The 27,332-nt window shown below is 40.1% G+C and overlaps 1 protein-coding gene across 2 annotated transcripts in view; it reads right to left on the minus strand.

The window, feature by feature from the left end:
* NELL1 (neural EGFL like 1) overlaps positions 1-27,332 on the minus strand; it is an 833,778-nt gene that overhangs the window by 704,782 nt on the left and 101,664 nt on the right. For both annotated transcript variants that reach the window (XM_059407011.1, XM_059407002.1), the window contains exon 4: positions 8,065-8,235. In XM_059407011.1, coding sequence (XP_059262994.1) covers positions 8,065-8,235 — 171 coding nt within the window. The remainder of the gene's footprint in view (positions 1-8,064; positions 8,236-27,332) is intronic.

Below are 27,332 nucleotides of genomic sequence, written 5' to 3' on the forward strand. Positions count from 1 at the left end.
CACAGGGTACACAGCCTGGGTAGAAATGAGAGGGGTTCAGTCAGAATGAGATCGTCAATACTCTAATATCTAGGCTGCCTACCAACTAAGCAGCTACTCTCCACTTTGCCAAAGAATCTACAACACTGGCCACCTGCATCTTTAGATCCAGTTTCCCACATTATATCTTTACAGCTTGCCAGCAAAGGTTTTTCTCTTCCCTCAGCATTCAGAAGAAATGTTTTTTCAACAGTGCAACTATAAATTATCTGCTGGCTGAGGTGCACTACTCTATCTTACAGGTCATCGATCTACCAAGACCTTCATCGCCAGGTCAGCCAGCACCGCCAAAAAGCTGTCCATGGTCATATGTCTGGGGCAGAACACTTGAAGAAATAAAGAACTCAAAATGGGAGAGAACAAGACGTGAACATCCATTAGCATCTAATACTGCATATGCAGCACCTACTCCAGCAAGAGGACAGACAACTGGGAAAAAAAGATTGGGTATTTAGAGTTAAGTAGTCTTTGCTCACCAGCAGTACGTTAACTGAACCAACCCATGTATCAATCAGGTCACTGCAAACCCTCTGCTGGTCTATATATACTACAGAAAGGGCCCTGTGAGGCTGGCAAGGCTGGGTTGCTCTCCAGGGTCCTGAAGATTGGAAAAAAGAAAAGCATGCCTCACCATGCCCAGAGGTCAGAGACAGAAGTAAACCTAAAAACCACCTGGACCTATAGCCCCTTAATGTACCTGGAAAGCTAAGGCCCAGAAACAGAATATTCCTTCCTCAAGGTCATATGAATTTACCAATCTCTTTCAGCTCCAGTTTGCAGTCCAGAACATTCTTGTGCTAAAAAGCCAGATTTTCCAAGTAGAAAAGCAAAATTATTTTGTTAAGGAAATGAAAACAAGTGAGTTTCCTCATTCTGTAAAGCTTCACCTACTTGTATATCTCCTCATAAAAACTGTGATAATTTTGGCTTCTGAGATGGGGAGGGTGAAGTAAATTTCTGCACCTCCTCTCTCACGTGATTAAAAAGGGAAAAACACCGAACTGCCCTGCTAGGATCAACAAAAGATCTTAACACAATGGAGGGGAGGTTTCTTCCCTATTCACAATATTTCCCATTTTTAAAGAGGTGCTGCAATTTCTCATTTTATTTTAAATTATTTATTTTATTTTTATTTGTTTTCTTTCTTTCTTTCTTTCTTTCTTTCTTTATTTATTTATTTTTTTATGTTTTTTAAAAGGGGCCCCACTGGTATAAAAACCATATATCCTTGCTGTTGCATTACCAGTCAAGGAACCAAATTACCAGAGAATGTTACCTAAGATTTGGCCATCAAAGTAACATCAAAGACCTGATTGTCCTCAAACCCTACACTGAGCCATAGATCCACAATCCAAACTAGGTCTTTATCCTTGGGACATGAGCTACTGTTTGTACACAGGGGAAAATCTGACTATATTGAATTCCTTCCCCGTATATTTTAAAAGCTTTTCTTTCTGCGAGTATTCATCTATAGGACTTCATGATGCAGTATAAAGCAGCTTGAAATTATCAAGATTTGGCACACCTTCTCTTGCTACATTCTTACAACAACTCTAAGTTAGAAGAGTTACTATTATTTCCATTTTACAGATGCAAGCATGGTTCCCTGTGAATGAGTGAATGAACAAATAATCAAGGAATGTAAAGCACAAATGGTCTGATTTCACACTCCTGTATAACATATGTAAATCACATCTTATAAACAACAAAACCAAGACAAAGATTCAGCATTCATTTCAGTCTAGATTAAGCCACAGGGAAGAGCTCTTCCTTCCCTCCCCGCTTTCATAGTTCCTTCTCTGGCCCTCCCTGAAAGCTTTCCCTCAACTTGATTCCACTCACACATACACACTCCTCTCTCACCAGCACTGTGACTGGCTTTGTAATGCTTACAAGACAGACTTCATTCCATGCCGAATTCATGTGACTGGTACAGAATCAAATCACACAGTGACAAAACTGTAAAGCTGCAGAAATTGTAATGCATTTTCACCTGGGATGGTAAGAGACTGAGAGACTATTCCATATCTCCAACTCTCCCTCCTGTGATCTACCAAACTCGAGTGTCTCCACCAGGAATCCAGCAATCCATCACATACAGCCTCAGAACAGCTCTTTGTACTGCTGCCTTCTACCGTTACTTAAACCTACACACAGGTATATCCTATCTCCCTAGCTCACTTGTCCTCTCTTCCTGGACACAAGATCTGGAGCTGCTGGCTGAGTTGGACATGAGGCTCATGCTCATTTCTCCATTTTATCTTAATTTCAGTAAATTGTGTGCATGTGCTTCTGTTCACGAAGTGAAGCATCTATCCAGTTGAGAAAGCAGGAGATTAAGTCTTGGCCAGGATCTCTTGGAAGCTGTGGCCTTTGATAGTCATCTCTTCATTTTCTCCTCCTGACTGTAGCAGAAATGTTTATAAAAACCAGCGTAGTATTTAAGGGGAGCCTGGGTGGCTCAGTGGGTTAAAGCCTCTGCCTTCAGCTCAGGTCATGATCTCAGGGCCCTGGGATCAAGCCCCGTATCAGGCTCTCTGCTCAGCAGGGAACCTGCTTCCCCCTCTCTCTCTGCCTGTCTCTCTGCCTACTTGTTATCTCTCTCTGTCAAATAAATAAATAAGATTTTTTTTTAAAAAATCAACACAGTATGTTATACATGTGGCTTGACTACCTGAAGAATATAAGTTTAATAAGATGTTTATAAATACTTGAGGATCTCCCTGGGGGGAAAAATGTCTTATCAACATATTTCATTTTTGGAAAAGAAAAGAAAACTAGAGAAACAGATGCTCATATCCTGAAGTTACTCTAAAATACTGAATAAAAATGTTGAATTACTGACTTGTTCAGTGAATTATACTGTTCTTTTTTCCTAATTCTGCATGCTCAAGGTCAGTTGTACGCAAAAATTCAGTGTGCTCTGCAGTAAACAAACAGCATGTGTTAAAAGTAAACTCTAAGTGTGTTTGCTGTCTAAAGTGTAACCATTAACTTCCTATCAGAGTTGACAATTGAGCTGCACACGTGTGTGCACACTTGTACAAGTCTAAACAAATAAGGTCAGGGTTCAGAGCTCTGTTGCACTATGACTATCAGAGAGGTCTTCCAGCAGTGAGGCAACAGGAGTTTGGCTTGGAGTAGGGACACCTGCACATTGCACAAAATGCTGGCCAAAGGGTAGATGAATGTGTCATTTGAATGAAAAACACTTCTGAGTCTGTCCCTTAGCAAATGAGAAGCACAGCTCCAGTCACTTCCACACCAAGATGCTGGGAGTGACCATTTTCAGTTCTGTCCACGGCTCAGCTGCTATCCTGAGTTGTCTTATCAGCCTACTAATAGGGCTTCGGTCCAAGTCCATGCTTTCTCTGATATCTGGGGACCAGGATCAATCACTATGGGAGACTCTGCTTGTATCAGAATTAACAGTGACTGAGTGAAGAAGCCACGACCTTTCTGGTGGTAAGGACTTATTTCTCTGCATCCTCCACAGCCTGGAAGAGAGTGTCCAATACATTAATTTTAGGAGTTGACTGAAAGATAAAAGTTAACAAAGGGGAGGAAAGACAACCTTTTGTGGTAAACAAAACACTTAATGCACCAAATCACAGATGCCAGTGGATTCTGGTCTCTGAGTAGTGGGAAGAGGCCACAAGGTGAGCAGAGAATGTTATGAGAGAACCTGAGGAAGGTTAGTGCAGGCTTCATTCTCGTCTTAGTTGGCAACTATTAATACAAAGGCAGCTGGGGGCACCTGGGTGGCTCAGTAGGTTAAGGCCTCTGCCTTCAGCTCAGGTCATGATCTCTGGGTCCTGGGATGGAGCCCCGCGTCGGGCTCTGCTCAGCGGGGAGCCTGCTTCCTCCTCTCTCTCTGCTGCCTCTCTGCCTACCTGTGATCTCTGTCTGTCAAAGGAATAAATAAAATCTTAAAAAAAAAAAAAAATACAAAGGCAGCTGGGAAAAAACCCCAGGGCGATGGACATAATCAGGCTATGCACCCAACTAAATAGTTCCTTCTCTGTTTCTAGCTTGAGGTAGTCTGCTATCCATAGTTTAGGAGCTTCTAAAATGAGGCCCAGCTAAACAAGCTGAAGCAGGAAGAAAAGTGTGAGCCTCCGTAGCAAGCAGAAAGTGTAACACAACCAACTAAAATAGCAGTCACTTTTCTTGTGACAATTAGTGTAATTAGGTCTAAAAACACTGTTTCTCAATTCTCATCCTAAAAAAGTGGAAAATCTCACCACATACCAGTTCCTCAGAGCAATGCATTTCCCGGGAAATCTTCCTACTGCAAATGTTTTTATGGTTCCAGAAACGTCTGTAGCATTTCTCCCCTGGGAAGACTGCTTTGTGTGCTTGTGACTATGTCCTGGAAAGTACAGCTCATTAACATTTTACAGAGGTGATCTGCCCGGATGGAGAGACTTAGATCTTGGTTCAAGATTTTGGCTGTATGCTTATTACACATGATTGAGACCAAGTTATTGATCTTTGAGCCTAATTCCCGACCTGTAAAATAGCTCTAATAAAATTGTCCCCACATGACTATCCTAAGAAATATTATGGCGAGCATGTTACCTGGCCTCTAGTAGATGCTCAATAAATGTAGGTCTCTTCCTACATGCTAATGAAATGAGTCTCATTAGTAAGATTTTGTATCTCACCAAACAACTCCAAGGATCAGCAATCTAAGGTGTGCGGGAGGAAGATACTAGAAAGGAGCAAACTGCTCACACTGAATCAGGCTTTGGCCTCCCTTATGGCCCTTCCAGTGCCATAGTCCCCCAGTGTTGGGTTGAACAGCCTAGCACTTAGAACACTTGTGAATCAGATTTGGGTCCAAATCCTAGTACAGCCAAATATCAGAAGCAGGACTGTAAACTTACAATGTAATCTCAGCCCCATCATTTTAAAGCAAGAAAGTAAACATGAGTATGGGACACGTTAATCTATATAAAATGCTTAGCACTGTGCCTAGCACATGTCAACACTCAATAAATATTATCACATCACTGTTTGTCACCTAGTCAGTAGAACTCTAGGACAGGTTGAGAAAAAAAGTGTACCTCTAAGAGGGAAAGCCTTCAAAACAAACTCGAGAGGATGAAATGCATAGCTTAAAGGGTAAAAATCAGACTTTGTGACATTCACTCTATGGGTGAGTGGCCTATATAAGTAGTAGACCAGCATCCTGATAAACGGACCAGAGTCTCTGCCACCCTAGAATCAGCTAGCACTGCTAGGAAGAAACTTGTAAAGAAGGTAAGCCTGTGCTATTCACTAGACCTACCCTCTTTCCTTTATCTTTTATTCTTTTTTCCTGGAGGCTCTGCACCAGGTACTTGGTTTTCCAAGGTCCCTTACTTTTTGTTGCAACTTACCCTCTTCCTCAGCTTCCTCCCCCTTCCACCTAAACCAGTGGTTTTGAAATACCATTCCATGTACCAAGGCTAGACTATATGCATAAAACCTACATGGAAAGCCTGTTAAAAATACAGCTTCTCAGAAGTTTCCACCCTGAGGGAATCTGATCCAGCTGATCAGAGATGGGGCCTGGTCACCCAATTTTTTTATAAGTTCCCCAGTAATTCTTAGGTGTCACCAGATTTGGGAATTACACCAAAAATCAATTTTACCTCTCCTGTGGTCCAGGTGTTCTGGGCCCTTCTTTCCCCTGACCTATCCAAAAACCTCATTTGTGTTTGGGGCCCATGAATTATTAACTGGCAACAACTTTACATTCTCCTTCCAAGATCTTATATAAAGGACATGTTAGGTTATGAACGAAAATATGATAAATTTCAAGAGAAATGAAGGGATATTCAGAATCCCCCTCAGTCCATTTCTTTATGAATGAGTCTGACCTTATAAAATACTGTGGACTCCAGCTCTCATTCCCTCTCCACTTTCCTGGTGGAAAGGGCAAGGCAGCCAAGAAGGGCATATAGTGGATGAAAGTTTGGAGACAGAGGTATCACAGCTGTATAAAGTCAACAATGAACATGGTATACTGAGCATCAAAACCTAAGTACCGGGGCGCCTGGGTGGCTCAGTGGGTTAAAGCCTCTGCCTTCAGCTCAGGTCATGATCCCAGGGTCCTGGGATGGAGCCCCATGTCCGGCTCTCTGCTCCGCAGGGAGCCTGCTTCCTCCCCTCTCTCTCTTTGCCTGCCTCTCTGCCTACTTGTGATTTCTCTTTCTCTGTCAAATAAATAAAAATCTTAAAAAAAAATTTTTTTAATTTAAATAAATAAATAAATAAATAAATAAAACCCTAAGTACCACTCAGAGCCCCTTATATGGACAATTTTGTTAAACTTAACGAATTTCGTTAAACAGAAATTAACTTGCCCAAGTGGCTGAGGAGGTCAGAAAAGAGTATTTCATAGGAACTGGAGAATCTGTGGAAGTGTGAAATGTTAGATTAGCAAAGACATATTCTTTCCTCCCTTTCCTTCTCCAGAGAGATTAGTAAAAAAAAAAAAGAAGACAAAACTTTTGGAAGGAGTAAGCAAAAAAAAATTGCTTAGCAAGAAATGAGCAGTACCCCCCCCCCAACTTTTCAGGTGGGAATGACTAAACTAGAACTTTGAGGCCCCTTTCTGACCTGTGGCATAGGACATGCACGGCCTTTCTGCTCTCCCATTAGCATACAGATGGGAGCAGGGCAACCAAAGGAAGGCTGCCTGGGCTGGAGTGGTAGAAAACTGACGGAGCCAGTGAGCTCTTGGAGGTAGAAAGAAAGATAGCAGATGAGGACCGGCTTTCTCCAGGCCACCCAAGTTAGGACAATAGGGTGAAAAGGAGCCAGTGTTTCTACAGAAGCTTTGTCCAGTTGAAGTCACAATTCTCTCCAAGTCCAGAAAGCACCTTTAATAAATTAAAACGGACCAAGACTCATTTCAAGATGGCAGAAGTTCCCTTAAGCCTAACATTAATTTCTGCTCTCTGTACTTCCCAGCCCTTTTCCAAAGGAAACTGCAGAGCTCAAACTGCAAGCACATTGGAGTGCCTCCTCCTCAGAAACATAATCTGGAGCTGATTGGCCCTGGATTATTGTTCCTCCCATTCAGTTCCAGAAAGGACGCTGTCCACAACACGCCGGTTCCTCATTCTTGACCTAACAGAACAAGTCCTGTGGCTGAACAGTCATTTTAACTTTGACATTATCAGTAACAAGAACCAACAGTTCCTAGGCACTGCTAACAATGGATAAGACCTGCTCTGGGAGATCACTCTCCACAAGGATTTTCAGTGGATTCGAGAGAGATCAAAATATTCCCTTCAACCGCCATTAGACACTGTCCAGCCACACTTGATCCAATGGAGACCAAGAGGTTTTTTTTCAGCTCCAAGTAAACTTGACTCCAATGACAGACATGGGGGACGAGATGTCCTTTCCACCCCAATTCACAACACGCGACAAAACCCCCCAGGTCTCACCAATGGTCCTGCAATCCACTGGCAACCTGAAAGGCTTGTCCCTCTGCAGAGAATGGAGGTCATTAATTCCCAAAGATTCAAAGCACAGCCTCTTTACGAAGCCTCTGTTTGGAAAAAATATTTAAGCAAAGCTGTGCTTGATGAAGTGGAAGAGAATTAGCTGCCTCCGTGGCAGAGGCTTCTCAGCTTCATTCTAAGGTAGAGTGGCTCATTGGCTTCCAAGTGGAACGAGCTCAACAACAATAGATCACAGTTAACTGTGATCACAGCTCCGTGGAATTTCAGCTGGGGCCGGGAGTCCGCAGAGGTGCACTTACTACTCCCCAATCTGTAATCAACCTTTTGTACATTTGTTCCTAGTCACAGGATACTGTATCATCTTAATGAACTGTTTTCTTAGCATATTACGATTGGCCATTTCAGCACATCTAATGGCCCATTTGGTAGGTTAAATTACAATTAGGGTCCCTTGGTTTTTATTTCCCAGTAAGGCCTGGAAGGGTTTGGTTTTTTTTTTTTTCCCCTTCCCACTGCTCAATTTCAAGGACAGAATCATAGAAGAACAGAAGCACAGACCTACCTGTTACAGTCGACATGGAGCTGGAGATGAGAGGCGCTAATGGACAATGCGAGCTTATGCCACTGTCCATCTGCCAGCCGGTACGGAAGGGCCTCGGTCCTGGGCTTCCCATTATGCATATAGTGATATCGGACCTCATCCCTCAGACCACTGCTCTCCAGTTCAAAATAGCTGCATGTGAAGGAACAAAAACTTGATTTTATTTCTGGGTCTCAAAGTCATCGGTCCTCACTACTTCTTGACCACCTTTCTCAGAATCTACAATTAGCTGCTACACACAACACAAAGATCTCCTAACCAAAAATCAATCGTACTTCATGGAATCCAATTCACCTATTATTGGAGAACCTTACCCTGATACCTTGAGCCTCTGAAATGGATACTGATTGGTCCACTGGGAAGAGAATGGCCACAAGCTAATTAGCAAAGCTTGGTGTAGGGTCTCTTCCAATACATAGAAGCACATTTCAGAACCCTCTATTGTCTAAAAAAAAGACTATACATGTGGAATGGACTTAATGATGCTTATTTTTATTATTGCCATATTTACTTTTCCAAGAATTAAAGGACAACAGAAATCGTGTAGAATTATCAGGGACTGAAGGAAATTGAGTTAAGATAACTTTACTAAACAACACCCCCGCCCCCAGCCCTGGACAAAAACCTTTAAGTGATCAACAATTCCTAGAGAAGGAAGAATGGTTGAAGTTACTCACATATGGACCAGTATTTCAAATTATCAGGTCACAAAACATGCAATGGAGTCTTTTCTTTTCCCAGACTGTTCGCCCATTTTCCAGATCCATGAAAAACTCAGCACCACCGCTGCAGTCTGCACTTTTATCATAAAATGCAGAAGTTTGGGATACTCCTCAGCACGCTCCAAGGCTGATACTTTGAGTGACAGACCATTTAGTCTAAGCCTCCTCTGAAATGCATCACTGTTGTCTTTAAATCAGGCCTAATCTCACTGCCAGGCATTGCACTAAGCATTTAACATACTATCTAACTCATCACCCCTACAAACCTAGAAGGCTGATATTATCCCTTTTTTAAATGTTAAAAAATGGAGATTCTGGAGTTGATCTACCCAAGCTGTAATTTAAACTCAGGTCTAAATTTGACAGACCATGCTTTTTCTACCAGCTTTCTGTCAATCTCAGAGGTACAATGACTAACTAGTAAAGATGGCCTTAGCTGGCACCATTTCCCAGCCACTCATCCGTACAGACAACTCAAGAAGGACCTGCCTATGTAAGAAGCCAGGTTCCCTCCCTAGATTTGAAAGGACCTACTATTTCTCTTCTAATCAGCTGAGTTGGCCTAACCCCACAGATCACACTGTAATTTAATCTAAAACACAAAAAGCGTCTTCTGTGATCACTGAAATGAACAGATCCTGAAACAGCCTCTACTACACAGGACTCCCAAGTCACATGACAACGAACAAATGCATATTTCTTGCTTATCTTTCACAGGGATCCTCCCAAGAGAGCAGTCCTGGGGAAGACCAGACCCTGACCTACTTACCTCACACTACACAGAATCAGACCCAAGGTCATGAACGAAGGAGGATACACTTACACTACTGCAGCCAGCTCCCAGGCTCAGCTACACACTTATTAGTAATAATGTAATACATATTTCATAAGACTGCAAAAAAGAAAATCCCTTAACATGGAAGACATTCATTTTTAGGGAATTCTCCAAATTGCTTCTAAGCAGCTAGAACACTGAAAGAATCAAAATCTCAGAATTTAAAAGGCCAGGGAGACCTTAGAGATTATCTGGTCATTCCTTAATTTATTCAACGTTTTGTTACTGAACACAGAGTAAAAGGCTAAAAGAGGATTTAAAATACAGATCCTGTTCTCAAGATGCTTTGAGACTAGCAGGAAAGGAAATAAAATGTGGCCCTCATACAAAAAAGTCAGAAACAAATCCAAGACAAAGGCAGCTGTTGTGTCCTGTGCTAGGAATGGACCCAATGCTTTCATTAATGTCATCTCCTTTAATTTCTTCAAGGTAGATAATGTTAACCCTGTTTCACAGAGGAGATCACTTGTGATCAGGGATATTAAATGCCTTTCCCAAGACCACACAGTTTCTGAATGAACAAAAACAAAAAAACAAACAAAAACACCATGATTTTGTGTAAGAGACCTCACCAAGATCATCACTAGAAATCTCTCCATTACTTCATTTGACCAATAAGCTACTGCTAGGGAAGGGATAGGACCTTTAAAAGGATGTGAAAGGGGCGCCTGAGTGGCTCAGTGGGTTAAAGCCTCTGCTTTTGGCTCGGGTCGTGATCCCGGGGTACTGGAATCGAGCCCCACATCGGGCTCTCTGCTTCCCGCCTCCTCCCACCACCTGCCTCTCTGCCTACTTGTGATCTCTGTCAAATAAATAAATAAAATCTTTAAAAAAAAAAAAAGAAAGAAAGAAAAGGACGTGAAATATAATTAGAAATGCTCCTATTGATCACCTGATAGAATTTAAAAGGGGGGGGGACAGATATATTTAACCAGGTTCAATCACTGCTCCTGCGGTTATGACTTCATTGAGCAATGGCTCATTATATGCATACCTTGTAAAGATTACTATACCAAGCTGATACCTCAGGGTCATCTCAAACCTACAGCTCCAAAAGAAGAAATCCACCCTGTCAGGCAAAATCAATGTGTGTGTCTTAGGGTAAAGTTTCTGACAGCATCGAGCACACATTCAAAACGTCCTGTATTCCAAACACAGATGAAGTCGAAATGTGGTGTGTTTGCGTTTTGTTTCTTTTAAATACATCAAGTAACTGCTGAAATGGTCCTCCACATGACCAGGCTACTACATGGCTAAGTTCTATCTGGGGAAGATAGTCTCGTGGGTGCTGGGAGGGGAATTAAGGCAGTATTTCCCAACAGCAACAGAGGTGTGACCCTCACACCACACACCAGCGTTACCACCACACACACCAGTATCACCACCACCTGTGGAAATTCAGGCTGCGGAGAGGGGGGTGCCCACCGAGACCTAGGTGAGTCAGAATCTCCATGTTTGTATGGCCCCCTGGGGATTCAAGTGCCCATTAAAGTTTAAGCAGCACTACAGTGAGTATACCAAGGCACGGCTTCACTTCCTGGCCAGCTGGCTGCAGGGAGGGAGGCAGCAATTTGATGCCATGAGCAAGTCAGAGCCTTGGAGTGCTGCCAGGGAGAGGCGGCCGTGGAGGTGATCACATACACAAGAGTCTACTAAGCTCTCTGTCGTACTCCCCCCGCCCCCCGCCGCTTTCTTCAGGCTTCAAGGGCTTAGAGGTCTTCTGTGGATTTGGGGGAAGGGCCAGCTATATGAACAGTAAAATCACCAGTTGGTGACTTACAAGCCAGACTTGTAAGCAGCCTTCTCCCCTTAGCCTTGGGCCTCAGCCAAGTACTCAGCCAGAGAACTATTGTGGCTCCTAGAAAAGTCTGCTCATCCTGTGGATAGTTGAAAACAGCATGGACATTCACTATGTGGTCCTCCTTCCCAGACCGAATAGCCCAAGCATCTTCCTTATACCCCTGTACACTACCTAGACCACAAAGGTCCTGGACATGGATTCTCTGCCTTCCTCCTCTTTCCAGATCCTTCCCCATTATGCTACAGCTGGTCACCATGCTCCAGCTGTAGCATAATGAATCGTTTCCCCCTTCCACATAGCATCCAGCAACACAGACACTATCAGGACTGTGCACAACCGTGAGTGTATCCTAGGGCTTGGAAGGACCTTCCCATCATAGAAGGCTGCAAACCATTTTACACAAAATGTCATGAAGGTCATCTTTCCCACCCTGTATTTATACAACTAGATTTTTTGTTTTAACTACACCCTTGCTCAAGTGATAGGGAAACCCTGTTCCACTATCAGCATGAATAATTCTCCAAAGCCCACCATGGAGTATTATGAACTATTAAGTTTTACAAGACTTTCTGAATTTCATGTATTGAGGAAAAAATTCAGGAATAATTCCAATTAACATAGTTAGCTCAAGATCAGTCAAGTTATTTTTATTAGACTTTCTGTCCTTTTCCCTAAAACTTACACTAAGGGATCCATTTTTTAAGCTTATTAGACAAAAGAAATTTAAAATTTGAAAACTATACATCTGCAAGTGGCAAAATTAGGACTTGAACCCTAGTCTAGTAGACACTAGAGTGGAGGTTCTCAATGGCAACACCCCATTACTTTCTACTACATAAGAGGTTTTAAATATATTACCACCTCTCATTTTATCAAAATCCTAAATGGTGGTTATTAAATTCACATTTTAAGGTAAAAACAGAGGCTCAAATTGATAAAGTGCCTTGCCCCAAGTCAGGTAACTCCTAAGATTTAAATCCAAGTCTACTTAGTTCCAGGATTCATATGCTTCTCACCACATCATATTCCTCTCCAGGTACATGGTATGATCCTATCAAGGTCAGAGAGCAAGGAGTTCAGGTAGACTCAGCTCCCCCCCAGCCTTAGTCCCCAAGATGCCCCATCCTGGCAAAGAATGCCCCTGTAGACCAAGCACAAGCCCCATTCCTCCAGCCATGAGAAAGTGATCACCATTTTTAAAAAATGCTGTTAAGTGTTCATGCAGAATCTCACTTCCCTCTTCTGGCCCTTTGCCTACTGCTGGGATAATGAAAAGAAGCTGCCAAAAACACCAAGAAGGTACACTGTGTCCAACCTCAGGCCAGGAGTCTCAAGGACTATATTTACCTTTGGGGAAAAAAGGCAATGGCATAATTTTAAGTAATAGTGCAAAGAACACTGGCCCAAGGACACCAAGACTTGATTTCAACCTTACAACTGTTACAAACCAATGAAATCGTTGGCAAAAATATCCCTGCCCCTCTGTACTTTGGTTTCTCCCATTCATTAAATGATCAGATTGGTTCTGTAATGCCCCAGCATTCCTTGGAAAAGCTTTAGGGTCTAAGGCACAGGGAAGGGATTGGGCACCAGAGAGGCTTCACTCTCTGCTGTATAATTTGGAATTTCCCCTATTTCATTTAGATAAAAGAGATGCACTTCCAAAGAATGTCTGAAACCACTGAACTAAGTAGTCTTTAGGGTCCAGCATATGTCTAGATTTCCATAATTCATCAAATACTCTGAGAAGTATCCATGGTGAAAAAGCTACTGCTAAGCTAAAAATAGAAACAGCATGGGACATGACTATAGTCCTCTCCCACTTTGTGTAGGACGGCCCCCATTACAGGGTTCAGTACTGTTTTGCAAATGGTATTTTCCAAAACCACTAGTCATGTTATCTCCTGTCACATGTGTTTCAATGTAATCTAGATACTCTTGCAACTGAAAGGTTTGGATCTATGTCTCCTCCCCCTCGATCTGGGTGGGCTTATAAGTGCTTTAAGCCCTTCCAAGGCTGAGTCATAAAACCTCCTGTGGTTTCTATCCTGTTTGTCAGAATATTTGAGCCTGAAGCCCTGGCCCACTGTGGGTGAGGTCGAACCACCTGGGGCTGCCATGCTGTAAGGAAGCCCAAAGCACTCTGGGGAGGCTGCACAGGAGTGCTCTGATCCGAAGTCTCAACTGGGATCACAGCCAACACCAGCATAAACACTTCCAGATAGTTTCCCCCGCTGTCCACTCTCCCCAGCTGAAGTCACTAACATTGTAGAACAGAGACAAGCCACCCCTCTGGACTCTGTCCACATTCCTGACCCACAGAATCTGCAAACATACTAAGTTTAGAGTCAGGTTATTACACATCAATAGACTTTGGAACACTAACTTCATGCATACTGGTTTATACCTTTAAAAAGTGAAACTACAATTTACACATGTCCCTATTAAATGTCCAGGATCACGGGCCAGATGATCAAATCTCACTGTGCCAATTTTCTGCTTACTGCCCCACAGACTATACATTTTCTTCTGTCAAAAATAGAATTCCGCTCAAAAAATGCAACATAGTATCAATAAATCACTATCTCTTAAAATGCATGCTTCTCAAAAGCTATTTAAAGAAATACCAAAGGAATATGCTATTATCTTCCTCAGTAATCCATTACTTCTCTTGCATCAGCTCCCAGTACCTTAACCTCAAACATCATGCTTACTGAACGGGAAGTGGTCACCTCAGTGGTCCTAAGTTATCTTCTATGGCTTCTAGCCCCCAGTGTTCTTCCAGCCTACGCCGTTTGACCAAGTTAAAAGAAAAAAAACCTAATTTACCTGAACAAACTCCCACTGCTCCCAAATTCTATTGCCTGGACTCAGAGCAACATGGAGTACAAATAGCAGAAACTATGTGCCTACAAGGGCCTTCAGAGTCCAGCCAACACGGGTTCAATCCTTGCCTCAGGCATGGAATCCTCTGTGTAAGTAACAACAAGACACATCATTTTCTGAAACCTCACTTTCTTCATCTACTAGAAAAAAGCATCTACTTCACAGGTTTCTTTTCTGAAAAAAAAAAAAAAAAAAAAACATGATACCCTGGGACGCCTGGGTGGCTCAGTCTTTAAACGTCTGCCTTCAGCTCAGATTGTGATCCCAGGGTCCTGGGATTGAGCCCCACCATGGGGCTCCATGCTCAGGGGAAGCCTGCTTCTCCCTCTCCCACTCCCTCTGCTTGTGTTCCCTCTCACTGTCTGTTAAATAAATAAACTCTTTAAAAAAAAAAAAAGTGATACCATGTTTGCAAATTCCCTACCAAGTTCCCAGTGTCCATGAGCGATTATGATTTCCCTTCTTTCTTTCTGCATATGTGGAAATCAACAGCCTCAGAGGCCTGAAGCTGCTGGGAGGGTGCACTCGTCCTGCCTTTCTTTCTCAGGAAGCGTTTCTCTGCCTTCCTCTTTCCTTTGTTTAGGCTTGGCCTGGTGACCTTATTTGCGGTTGTAAACTTACCGTTTAATTCTGTAGTTAACCCTCTTAGCAAACATCTAGCAAGAGATTAACAGTGACAGTAATTACAAATTGCCTGTTATTGAAAATAAAACATTCACTATTAAACAAAACGTGAAAATACGGTTATTTATACCTACTCGAAACAGTTCCACTGCAGTCTTTAAAAAGCATGGGAACAGCTGCAGTGTTCTTACTGAAGTAAGGGCTGGCTTCTGCCTTTCCCACATACTGAGAGTCAGGAGCAAAGACATGGAACCGTGGAAAGTTAGGAAATTTCTTTTACGGATGAGAAAAAAATTCTAAGGAAAAAGCAACCAATGAGCTAATTCACATAGGGGAGAATGCCAGGTTAGTTTTTGATTGCAGAGGCCTTCAAATACAGCTGAAGCATTAAACAAAAAAGCCCAAGGCAAGGAGCTAGAATCAAACAACTGCCTTGTACCTAAAGTCTAAGCATAACTCTTTGTGCCCAGGAACTCTGAACTAAGAGGATTCTAAATATCAACATAATTGAAGTTGTAGTTCTGGCCAACATATACATACAGCTCCTTCTATACTTCTAAGTTTTCCTAGAGACTTAAACGAATGTTTTCCTCAAAAAATATGAAGTCATCACTTAACTATTAATGTTTTAAGTTTAAATTTTTAATTTGAATTTTTTATCTCCATGGTTCAAAAAAATTTATCTTTAAGGTACTTAGTAAAAACAAAACAAAACAAAAAAATGACCAATGTCTCTCATAGGCAAGCATTTTTTATCAGTTTCATGTGCATCCTTCCAAAGTTTGCTTTGTTTTGTTTTGTTTTTGTTATTTTTGTTTTTGTTTTTAGGATAGAGTTTCAAATTACAAAGAAAGAACAAGGAGTTCTCATTTGCCCCATTATCCGGTTTCCTCCTATTAATTTTCTTATATCTACACAGTCCATTTATCACAATTAATGAACCACTATGGATACAATGTTATACAAAGGCAATATCTCCATCAGATTACTTTAGTTTTTACATAATATCCTCCTTCTATTCCACCATCCCATTCAGGAGACTACATTAGATTCAACCAACAGGTCTCATAAGATACCTTTAGTAGAGACAATTCAGACTTTTTTACAACCTTGAAAATTGAAAATTACTCAAGAAGAGCTTTTTAGAATTTCCCCCAATTATGATTAGTCTGATGTTGTGTTGTCTCATGTATGGACTTGGGTTGTGGGTTTGGGGAAGGAAGTATAATCCTCATGACCTATCAAAAATACCATCAACATAACTTACTAGTTTTGGTATTAATCTTGGCGTTAATCTACCTGGTTTAGGTAGTGTCAAGTTTCTTCTCTGAAGTCATTCCTCCCTCTCCACACTGTCCTCTTTGGGAGGAAGTCTATGTGCAGTCCACACTTACCTAGTGGGGAGTGTGCTGCCTTCTTGAAGGAGGAGTACCAAAATTATTTGGAGTTCTACTGCGTGGAAGATTTGTCTATTTTCTCCATTTATTTCTTTATTCAGTCACTTACCTAAAACTATATACTCCGGTGTTGTTTTCTTCTCTGGGTTACCACCTAATACCAGTTCACTTGATTGCCCAAATTGTTGCAGCTTTGACCACTGGAAGTTTTTTCAGTTGATTCCTCTCTTTGACATACTTCCATCATTTGTGAGTTACGGTTTTCTTTGGAACACTTCCTTCAATTATGGGACCCGATGCTCAAGCCTGGTCTTATAGGTTTCCTGACTCAGCCCTAAGATTAGGCATTTCTCCAAAGAAACCTAGTTGTTATTTGAAAGTGGTATTAGAAACCAAGATCTGGTTGCCTGGTGTGCTCATTGCTACTGGGGTATCAGTGCTTCTAGGTGGTCTTATCTGATAGAGCTAAGAAATGGATGTGGTATAATAACCAGCATACACACACACACACACACACACACACAGGTATGTATGTATCTACATGTAAATTAGGTTTATACAGATGCCTTAAACTCTAATCTGTTATCATATGAATTATTCTAGCCTTCACTGTGTACTTATCCATAACCTCATACCAATCCACCCTCTATTACTTCCAGCACACACATACAGTGATTTTAGAACTGTTAAACCTATATCCTCATGTAAACAGCTATCAACTAGAACAGACCATCTATGCACAGTTCCTTTTGCCTTTAGTTTACTGATTCCAAGTAAATTGTTTCTGAAGTTACTCAGGTTAGCAATTTCTCCAACCACTTTTCACTGAGGTTGTTCAAATATTTGTAATACAGTTAAATTGCTCAGTCACTTTCCACATTCCATCTTGGGATCCCCCATCTCCCATTTTTTTTTTACACTATGCATACATTAAGGTTCACTCTTTGTGCTAGAAATTCCTATGGGTTTTGACAAATGCACAGTGTCACATATCCACCATGAGAGTGTCACACCCCATAGTTCCACTGCTTGAAAGAAACCCTGGTTTTCACCTATTTAACCCTCAACCCCTCGAAATCACTCATCTGCTTAACCCTTCTATTTCTGTCTCCTCCAGAATTTCATATAAATGGAATCATGTAATATATAGCCTATTCAGTTTGGGTTCCTTTATTCCATAATATGCACTTAAGATTCATTCATATCTTTGGATGGCTTATTATTTTTCAATCATTGAATAGTATCCTATTGTACAGACCTACCAAAAACTATCCATTCACCTCTTGAAGGATATTTTGGTTTCCTCTTGTTTCAAGTGATTATAAATAAAGCAGCTTAGTAAATTTTATGCCCAGGTTTTTGGATGAAAGTAAGTTTTAAAAAATAACTGAGTAAAAATCTAGGAGCTTTAATTGCTGGATTATGTAGTAAGACTATATTGAGCTTTGTAAGACTATCAAAGAAAGAACGCCTGTTGTTATACATTCTCACCAGCAACTGGTATATCAGGTTAATTAAAGTCATTCTATATGACTATAATTATAGTCATTCTAATCAGTGTGTAACTGTATGAAAAGAGACATGGAGCATCGTTTTATACACTTTTCCTTTATGTATATTCCTTGGTGAGGTGCCTGTTCAGACTTCTTGCCCATTTTTAAATTGAGCTGCTTGCTCACTTATTGTTGTTTTAGAAGTTCTTAGTATATTTTGTACACAAATCCTTTAACAGATACTACTTGCTTTCATTCTCTTAATAGTGTCTTTTGTAGAGCACAATATTTTGTTTTAGTAAAATCCAACTTACCAATTTTTTTTATGGATTACATACTTGATATTGTAAAGAACTCATCACCAAACCAAAGGTCATGTAGATTTTCCCGCTTTCTTTTAGAAGTTTTTAGTTTTTTGCATTTTAAGATTTGTGATCCATTTTGAGTAATTTTTGTAAAAGGTGTAAACTCTTTGTCAAATTTCATTTTGCATAAGGACATCCAATTGTTTGAGGGTCATTTGATAAGACCATCCTTTCTTTCAGAGGTTTTTTCATGCTATAAAAGCAAATACTAGTCTATTCTTTTTTCCCCATCTTTCTAACATAAATGATAGTATACTATCTTTCTTCTTGACTTACTATAACAAGACATTTTACACACAGAACTTCCTCTCTGTCCTTAAATTTTATATTGTACCAATCCAGACTGCAACTAGTCAAAGGCCCAATTTCCTAAGGCTCTGTGGAAAGCAAGACTGAAGACCCTATGTAAGAGATGGCAGTAATTTTTACCTAGTAAGCACCAAGTAGTATGAAGACTTTTGATTTACATATCTCTCTTCAAGGAATTTATACGCCATGTGATGGGGTAAAACAAAATCCTACAGAAAAATAAACCTGATCTTTATAGAAAGGGGGGGGGGTAAAAATCCCCTTACTGAATGGTGATCCCATAAAGTTTCAGAAAGATATTAGACCTAGAAGAACTATTTACATTGAAGGGAGAGGAAAGTACTTCCTCATTGTATATTTCCATCTCCTTTATCACAAATTGAGTAAGCATGGGTTTATTTCTGGGCTGTCTATCCTATTCCATTGATATGTGTCCATATTTGTGCCAGTACCACACTGTTTTGATTCTCTTTGTACTGACTCTTAAAATCTGAGATTGTGATATCTCCAGGACTGATATGGTTATTTGGGATCTTTTTGGTTCTATGCTAATTATAAGATTATTCTAGTTGCATGAAAATGTTGTTGGTATCTTGATAAAGATTGCCTTAAATCTGTAGATTTTTCTGTGTACTATGGACATCTTACCAATATTAGTTCTACCAATCCTTCAGCATGGAATTATCTTTCCATTTGCTTGTGTCATCCTCATTCTCTTTCATTGGTATTTTGTGGTTGTCACAGTAAAGGTCTTTCATCTCTTTTGCTAAGTTTATTCCTAGGTATTTTACTCTTTCTGGTTCAACTGTAAATAGTGTTTTCTTCATTTCTCTTCCTGCTGCTTCATTAAGAGTATACAGAAATGTAACACAATTCTGTACATTGATTTTGTATCCTGTGGCCTTACTGAATTCAATCATCAGTTCTAGTAGTTTTTGGTGAAGTCTTTAGGATTTGCTCTATATTGTATGTCATGTGCAAATACTCAAAGTTTTATTTCCTTACCAATTTGGGTGCATTTTTATTTTTCCTTGTCTGACTATTCCTCAAAAAATTAAAATTACTATATGTTCCAATAATTCCAGTCATGGGTATTTACCCAAAGTAAATAAAAACACTCTTTGAAAAGATACATGCACACCTATGATTATGACAGTATTTACTATAGCCAAGATATGGATGAACACTTGAGTTGCTTCCATACATTAAGAGAGAAAGCAGTAGTGTATGTGCACACAATGGAACAGGACTCAGCCATAAAAGACTGAAATCTTGTGATCTGCAAGAACATGGACAGACCTAGAGGGTATTAGGCTAACTGAATAAAGTCAGGAAACAAATACTGTATGACTGCCCTCATGTGGAATTTAAGACCCAAAAAAGGGAGACTTTTAAATACAGAGAACTGATGGTTACCAGAGAGAAAGTAGGTGAGGAATGGGTACATTAAAGAGGATTAAGAGTACATCTTCTTGATGAACACTGAGAAATGTATAGAATTGTCGAATCCCTACACTGTATACCAGAAATTAGTAACTATTAACTACACTTAAATTTTAAAAATTGGAGAGACTGAGAAAGGTGCTTCAGGAAGGAGGGCAACCAAGAAGGACAGGAGGAGGAAGTGTGTCTGGCCCTCGGGTAACAGAAAGAACAGGTATGGATTGCATTGGGGAGGTATGCAAGCAGAGCAGAGCTAGGAAACAGCCAGAGTCAACCACTGCTGGATTCACAAAACCCATCTCTGACATTTGTTCTTTACCCTGCACCCTCGCAGTTCTCAAATCATTTTCACCTAGGAGAAATAGGTGATTTCCCACAGTTGTCAATTTCTGATACATTATCTTTAACTTCAGTCCTTTCTCCCATCTCTCAGAAAGCACTTCACACCAGTCACCCTAATGTACCCTGAATCCACTCCAATACATTCAGACACTTTTTAACATAAATGAATCACACTTTTTAATCTCCAGTCTAGGCCTGTCTTCTGAGCTATAGGCTTGAACAGCCAAGTGTCCACTCAACTCCACTTTGATCTTTCCAATTTAGTAAACTCAAGACATAAGTAACTTTTCCCCCCCAAACCTAGTCCTCATCCACTATAGTCTACATCAAAATGAAAGCTAGAAAAGTAAACACTGTCTTTGATACCACTCTCCCCTGTGTCCAATGTACAATCCATGGTCAAGTCATATGGCTTCTACTCCTGGGTATTTTATTTCTCAGCTCCTCCACTGCTACCCTCCTTATTTAAGCCACCATGACCTCTTAAAACTGAATAGCCTAGGGGCGCCTGGGTGGCTCAGTGGGTTAAAGCCTCTGCCTTCAGCACAGGTCATAATCCCAGGGTCCTGGGATGGAGCCCCATATCTGGCTCTCTGCTCAGCAGGGAGCCTGCTTCCCTTCCTCTCTCTGCCTGCCTCTCTGCCTACTTGTGATCTCTCTGTCAAATAAATAAATAAAATCTTTAAAAAAGAAAAAAAAAACTGCATAGCCTTGTAACCAGTCTTCTTGGGTCCACTGTTTCCTTCTACTGTCATTCTACTGTCAAGGTCATCTTTCTAAAAACAAAACTCCAATCTGCTCACTAATCCCTTCCAATCACCCCCACCCTAAGCTTACAAATCATTAACTTCATTGCTACTGAGCTTGGACTAGAATTTTAGGACTACAATTCACACGGCCCCCAACCCACATGCTCTGGCCCCTGCCCACCCATCCAGCTTCAGCTTGTACACTCTCCATGTTTTTCTCTACACACCAACCTTCTTTTAGGTCTTTGAACATACCCCCTCCTTCCCACCAAAACATAGCACTTAACACATGCCACCCTGTATCCGAGTCCTCTTCCGCTCCTTCTTTACCTAGTTAACTTCTATTCATCCTTCCCTTGTCACCTTGTATGCCACCTACCCAGAAAGACTTCACTGCTATGCACTTCCCACCACTGCCCAAGATTTTTCATGGGAATATATTCCCTTCCATCACAATACTTGTTTCTTAATACACATTTTTCTTACTTTTTTTTTAATATCCATCTTTCCCACTTGATTAAAAGCCCTATGAACGTGCTGACTAGGTCTGTTTTTGTTCATTACTGTATCTTCAGAGTCTACCAGAGAGCACAGCATATTGTGAAGACTTAATATGTTTGGAATACATTAACAAATATCTGGTGTTTATTAACAGTAATAAATCATATGGCACATCTCACAGCTGATGGTGATAGATCAAACTGCTTTAACAGTGAAGTTGAGAATCACTGTTCCAGAAAACAAAAGTCCCCCAAAGTAATTCAATAAAAGCACCGTTTAATTAATGATTTTATAATAGCTAATATTTATCAAGGCCTTACCACATACCAGCTTCACACTCTATTTACACTATTTCAGTAAATTCTTATAACAATCTAATGAATGGCGAACTGTTACCTTCATAGAACAAGTGAAGAAACCAACTCACACTGAAATAACATGGTCAAAGACAAAACTAGAACGATGATGCCTGAGCCAGATTCCCATAACGAAACCAGGAGAATCAAAACAGACTTGCCTGACCTATCCCATAACTAAAGCAACCACAGGAGTCACTGGAAAGGCTGATGTCATGGTCAAAGAATTACACTGCACAAGGCCAGCCAGTTCGCTGACAAAGCCAGAAAAGATACTTCAAACAGGCCCAGGAAAGAACCCTCCTTTGTCCAAGGTGCTCAGGACTCCATGTACTGAAAGCTTTGAGTGACTTTCATAGGAAACATGGCCTAGTGATCTGACTGCTTCTGTTAGCAAGACCTGAGCTCCCAATACAGTAAGGTATGTTGTATGTAACATACTCAAAATGGAATTTCTTTAACTCAATAGAACAACCAGTGGATCAATGAAGCAATCAAAGATCAAAAAAATACATTGAGAAAAATGAAAATGAAAACACAATGGTCCAAAATCTTTGGGACACAGCAAAAGCAGTTCTAAGAGAGACATATATAGTAATATAGCCCTAACTCAAGAAACAAAGACAACCCCAAATAAACAATCTAAACTTAGACCTAAAGGAGCTAGCAAAAGAACAAAGCCCAAGAAAAGTAGAAGTAAAAAAAAAAAAAAAAAAGGCCTACTTGTGATCTCTGTCAAATAAATAAATAAAAGTATTTTTTAAAAATAAATAAATAAATAATAAAGGCCAGAGTAGAAAGAAATGACAGACTTAATAGGGGGAAAAAATGAAACCAAGAGCTGCTTCTTCAAAAAGATAAAATTGATAAATCCTTGGACAGACTCAAAAAGAGAAAGGAATGAAATAAAATCAGAAATAAGAGAAAACAGGGACCACAGAAATACTAAGTATTGGGGCGCCTGGGTGACTCAGTCATTGAGTGTCTGCCTTCCGCTCAGGTCATGATCCCAGGTTCCTGGGATCCAGCCCCACACTGGGCTCCCTGCTCAGCAAGAAGCCTGCTTCTCCCTCTCCCATTCCCCCCACTTGTGATCCCTCTCTCGCTGTGTCTCTCTCTGTCAAATAATAAATAAAATCTTAAAAAAAAAAAAGAAAGAAAGAAATACTAAGTATTATGAGACTACTACAAAAAAAAAAATATGCCAACAAATTGGACAACCTAAAAGGAATGGATAAATTCCTAGAAACATACAACTTTCCAAAACTCAACCAGGAGAAATAGAAAATCTGAAGAGACCAATTACATGTAACATAACTGAACAGTATTCAAAAAGCTTCCAAAAAATAAAAGCCCGGGACTAGATGCCTGTACTGGTGAATTCTACAAAACCTTCAAAGACAAGTCCCAAACCATTCCTAAAAGTAGTGAAGGAAGGAAAGATTACAAATACATTTGACAAGGCCAGCATTAACCCAATCCTAAAACCAAAGACATCTCACACACACAGACACTATAGGCTAGTATACCTGATGAATATAGATGCAAAAATCCTGAAAGCATTAGTAAATCACATACCTCAACACAGTAAAAAGATTAAGTGGGGATGTATTCTGGTGATCCAAGGATGGTTTAATATTTGCAGAATCAGTATGATATACCACATCAACAAAACAAAGATGAAAGTCATATAATTATCTTAACAGATGCAGACTAAGCATCTGAGAAAATTAAACATTCATTAATGTTTAAAAACTCAACAAGGTAGGGTTAGAGGAAACATATCTCAACATAACAAAGGTCATATATGAAAAACCTATAACTAACATCATACTCAATGGTGAATAACAGCATTTTCCTCTAAGATCAGGAAAGGATGTAACAATGTCTACTCTTGCCATTTTTGTTCAACATAGTACTGAAAATCCCAGCCACAACAATCAGACAAGAAATAGGAGGCATCCATATTAGTAATGCAGTTAAACTGTCAGTATCTGCAGATAGCATGACACTGTACATAGAAAATAAAAGACCCCATGAAAAAAAACTACTAGAAGAAATGAATTCAGTCAAGTTTCAGGATACAAAATACCCAGATACCAGTAGTATTTCTATATACCAATAACCAAGTAGAAGAGAAAATAATTCCTTTTACAATTGCACCAAGAGATACCTAGAAATAAAACTAAACAAGGAAATAAAAGACCTGCACTAAAAAGCCTGAAAACTATCAGACATAAGCAAAAGAAACTGAAAAGGACAAATGGAAAGATATTTCATGTTCAAGGAAGAATTAGTGTCATTAAGATGTCCAGACTACCCCAAGCAACAGATTTAATGTAATCTCTATCAAAACACCAACAGCATTTTTTGCAAAACTAGAACAAGTAATCCTAAAATTTGTATAGAACCACAAAAAGACCACTTTAACACCTTGCACAAAAATAATTCAAAACAGATTAAAAACCAAAGACCTAGACCTATGAAACCCTTAGAAGAAAACACAGGCAGCGATCTCTGATCATTGGCCTTAGCAAGACAATTTTGGATAGATCTTTTCAGACCAGGGAAACAAAAGAAAAATAAACTACTGGGACTGCAACAAAATGAGGAGCTTTTGCACAGCAAAGGAAACTAAGAAAATAAAAAGACAACCTAATGAATGGTAGTATAATAACTTTATTACTGCTGGTCTCCCCACTGGTTTGTGAACTCCATGTGGGCCATGTCTGGTTTTGCTCATTGTAATTTCAGCACTGAGCATAGAGATGTAATAGTTTTCCAATTAATGAGATTCACAAATTTCTGGTTTTTTATTAATAATAATGCATCACGTACAGCATACCTCACACATTATGATACATCAAACTGCTTTGACCCTGTAGTTGAGAACCACTAACATAGAAGATAAAAGTTTCTTCTGAAGGTGATTTAGTAAAAGCAATATTGACATGGTTGACATTTTTGAGGGTTTTTTTAAATAAGGGAGTTTATTGACTCAAGGATGGAAAATACAGAGGTAATCAAGCTTGTAGGTTTATCAAGTATCGACTGTGGTTTTTTTTGTCTGCCTCTCTGTTCTGCCATTAAATGTGTTGTTTTCAATGCGAAGGTGGCTTTCTTTCACGTCCTAAAGAGGCTGCCAGAAGTAGCTGAGCTATTAGAGGTCTTGAAAATGCCAAAGGAGAATGAATATTTTCTCCATTCATCAAGTGATCTCGGCTAAGTGTCAATTCCTTTGGCCAGTAGAATGCCCTGTACTGATAATGTATGTCAGCTATACTCAAACAAATGTTACATTAGTCTGAGGTGCTCCACTTCATGATTCAACAAGTTTATATATTATGCTACACTTACCATTAGAGTAGTTACCATCTGTCCTGATACCTATTACCATATCTGACTATGTTACTTAAATTGTGTGTTTTGTGCCCGTAACTTATTCATCCCATAACCAAAAGCCTGTATCTCTCACTCTCCTTTACCTATTTTGCCCAACTCCCCATCCCCCTCCCCTCTGGAAACCATCACTTTGTTCTATTTTTTTTTTTTTTTAAGATTTTATTTATTTATTTGACAGAGAGAGATCACAAGTAGGCAGAGAGGCAGGCAGAGAGAGAGAGAGGAGGAAGCAGGCTCCCCACTGAGCAGAGAGCCCGATGTGGGACTCCATCCCAGGACCCTGAGATCATGACCTGAGCCAAAAGCAGTGGCTTAACCCACTGAGCCACCCAGGTGCCCCACTTTGTTCTATTTTTAAGAATCATTCTTTTTGCCTTTTTTTTTTTTTTAGATTCCACTTATGAGTAAAATATGGTATTTTTCTTAGACTTATTTCACTTAGCCTAAGAGTCTCTAGGTCCATCCATTTTCTGTCAAACAGAACAATCTCCTTTATGGCTACATAATTCCATTGTACATATAAACACACCACATCTTAACTATTTATCTACTGATGGACAGTTAGGTTGATTCCAGATCTTTATTATTGTAAATAATGCTACAATAAACACAATGGTGCCTGTCTCTTTTTGAATTAGTGTTTTTGTGGCTTTTGTTGTTGTTTTGTTTGAGGAACCTCCATACTGTTTTCCACAGTGGCTGTAGCAATTTACATCCCCACCAATGGGGCAGAAGAGTTCCTTCTTCTCCACATCTCCGTCAACCCTTGTGTTTTTTTTATTTCAGTTATTCTGACTTGTGTGAGGTGTTAGATAATTCTGTGGTTTCGATTTGCACTCCTCTGATAACTAGTGACATTGAGCATCTTTTGATGTATCTGTTGGCCATCTTTAGCTCTTTGGAAAAGTCTTTTCTCAGGTCCTCTGCCCACTTTTCTCTTTAAGATTTTATTTATTTGACAGAGATACAGCAAGAGTGGGAGAGGGAGAAGCATGTTTCCCATGGAGCAAGGAGCCCAATGTGGGGCTCAATCCCAGGCCCCTGGGATCATGACCTGTGCCAAAGGCAGCCACTTAACAACTGAGCCACCCAGGCACCACCTCCCCCCGTGCCCACTTTTTATTAAGATTGCTTTTTGGTGTTGGAGAAGCTTGTTATGTATTTTAGATCTTATGCCCTTATCCGATATATCATTTCCAAGTGTCTTCTCTCATTCAGTAGGCTGTCCTTTAGTTTTATTGATGGTTTCCTTTGCAGAAGTTTTTTACTTTGATGTAGTCTTAATATTCTATGTTTCTGTTTCTCCCTTGCCTGAGGAGATTTTAGAAAAATGTTAAGGCCCCTGTCAAAGAAATTACTACCCGTATCCCTTCTAGGATTTTTATGGTTTTAGGTCTCCTATTTAGATCTGTAATCCATTTTGAGTTTATTTTTGTGTATGGTGTTAAAAGATGGCCCAGTTTCATATTTTACATTTAGGCTGTCCATTTTTCCCAGCACCATTTATTGCAAAGACAGTATTTTCCCCCATTGTGTATTCTTGCCTACTTTGTCATAGATTAACTGGCCACATAATCATAAGTTCAATTCTGGGCTCTCTACCCTGTGTTTCATTGATATGCCTCTATGCTTGTGCCAGTGCCATACTGTTTTGATTACTACAGCTTTGAGGTAAAAATGTGAATTAGGATACTTCCAGTTTTGTTCTTCTTTCTCAAGATTGTTTCAGGTATTCAAGGTCTTCTGTGATTTTATACAAATTTTAAGATATATTCTAGTCTTGTAAAAAATTACACTGAATCTGTAGACTACTTTCAGTAGTATGGATTTTTTTTCCTTTCCTTTATTTTTTTTTTTTTTAGAGAGGAAGAGGGGAAGAGGAAGAAGTAGAGAGAATCTTAGGCAGGCTCCATGCCCCACAAGCAGCCCAATGCAGGGCTTGATCTCACAACCCTGTGATCATGACCTGAACTGAAATCGAGAGTCAGATGCTTAACCAGCTGA

The sequence above is a fragment of the Mustela nigripes genome, chromosome 1 (assembly GCF_022355385.1).
Source record: "Mustela nigripes isolate SB6536 chromosome 1, MUSNIG.SB6536, whole genome shotgun sequence".
NCBI lineage: Eukaryota > Metazoa > Chordata > Mammalia > Carnivora > Mustelidae > Mustela > Mustela nigripes.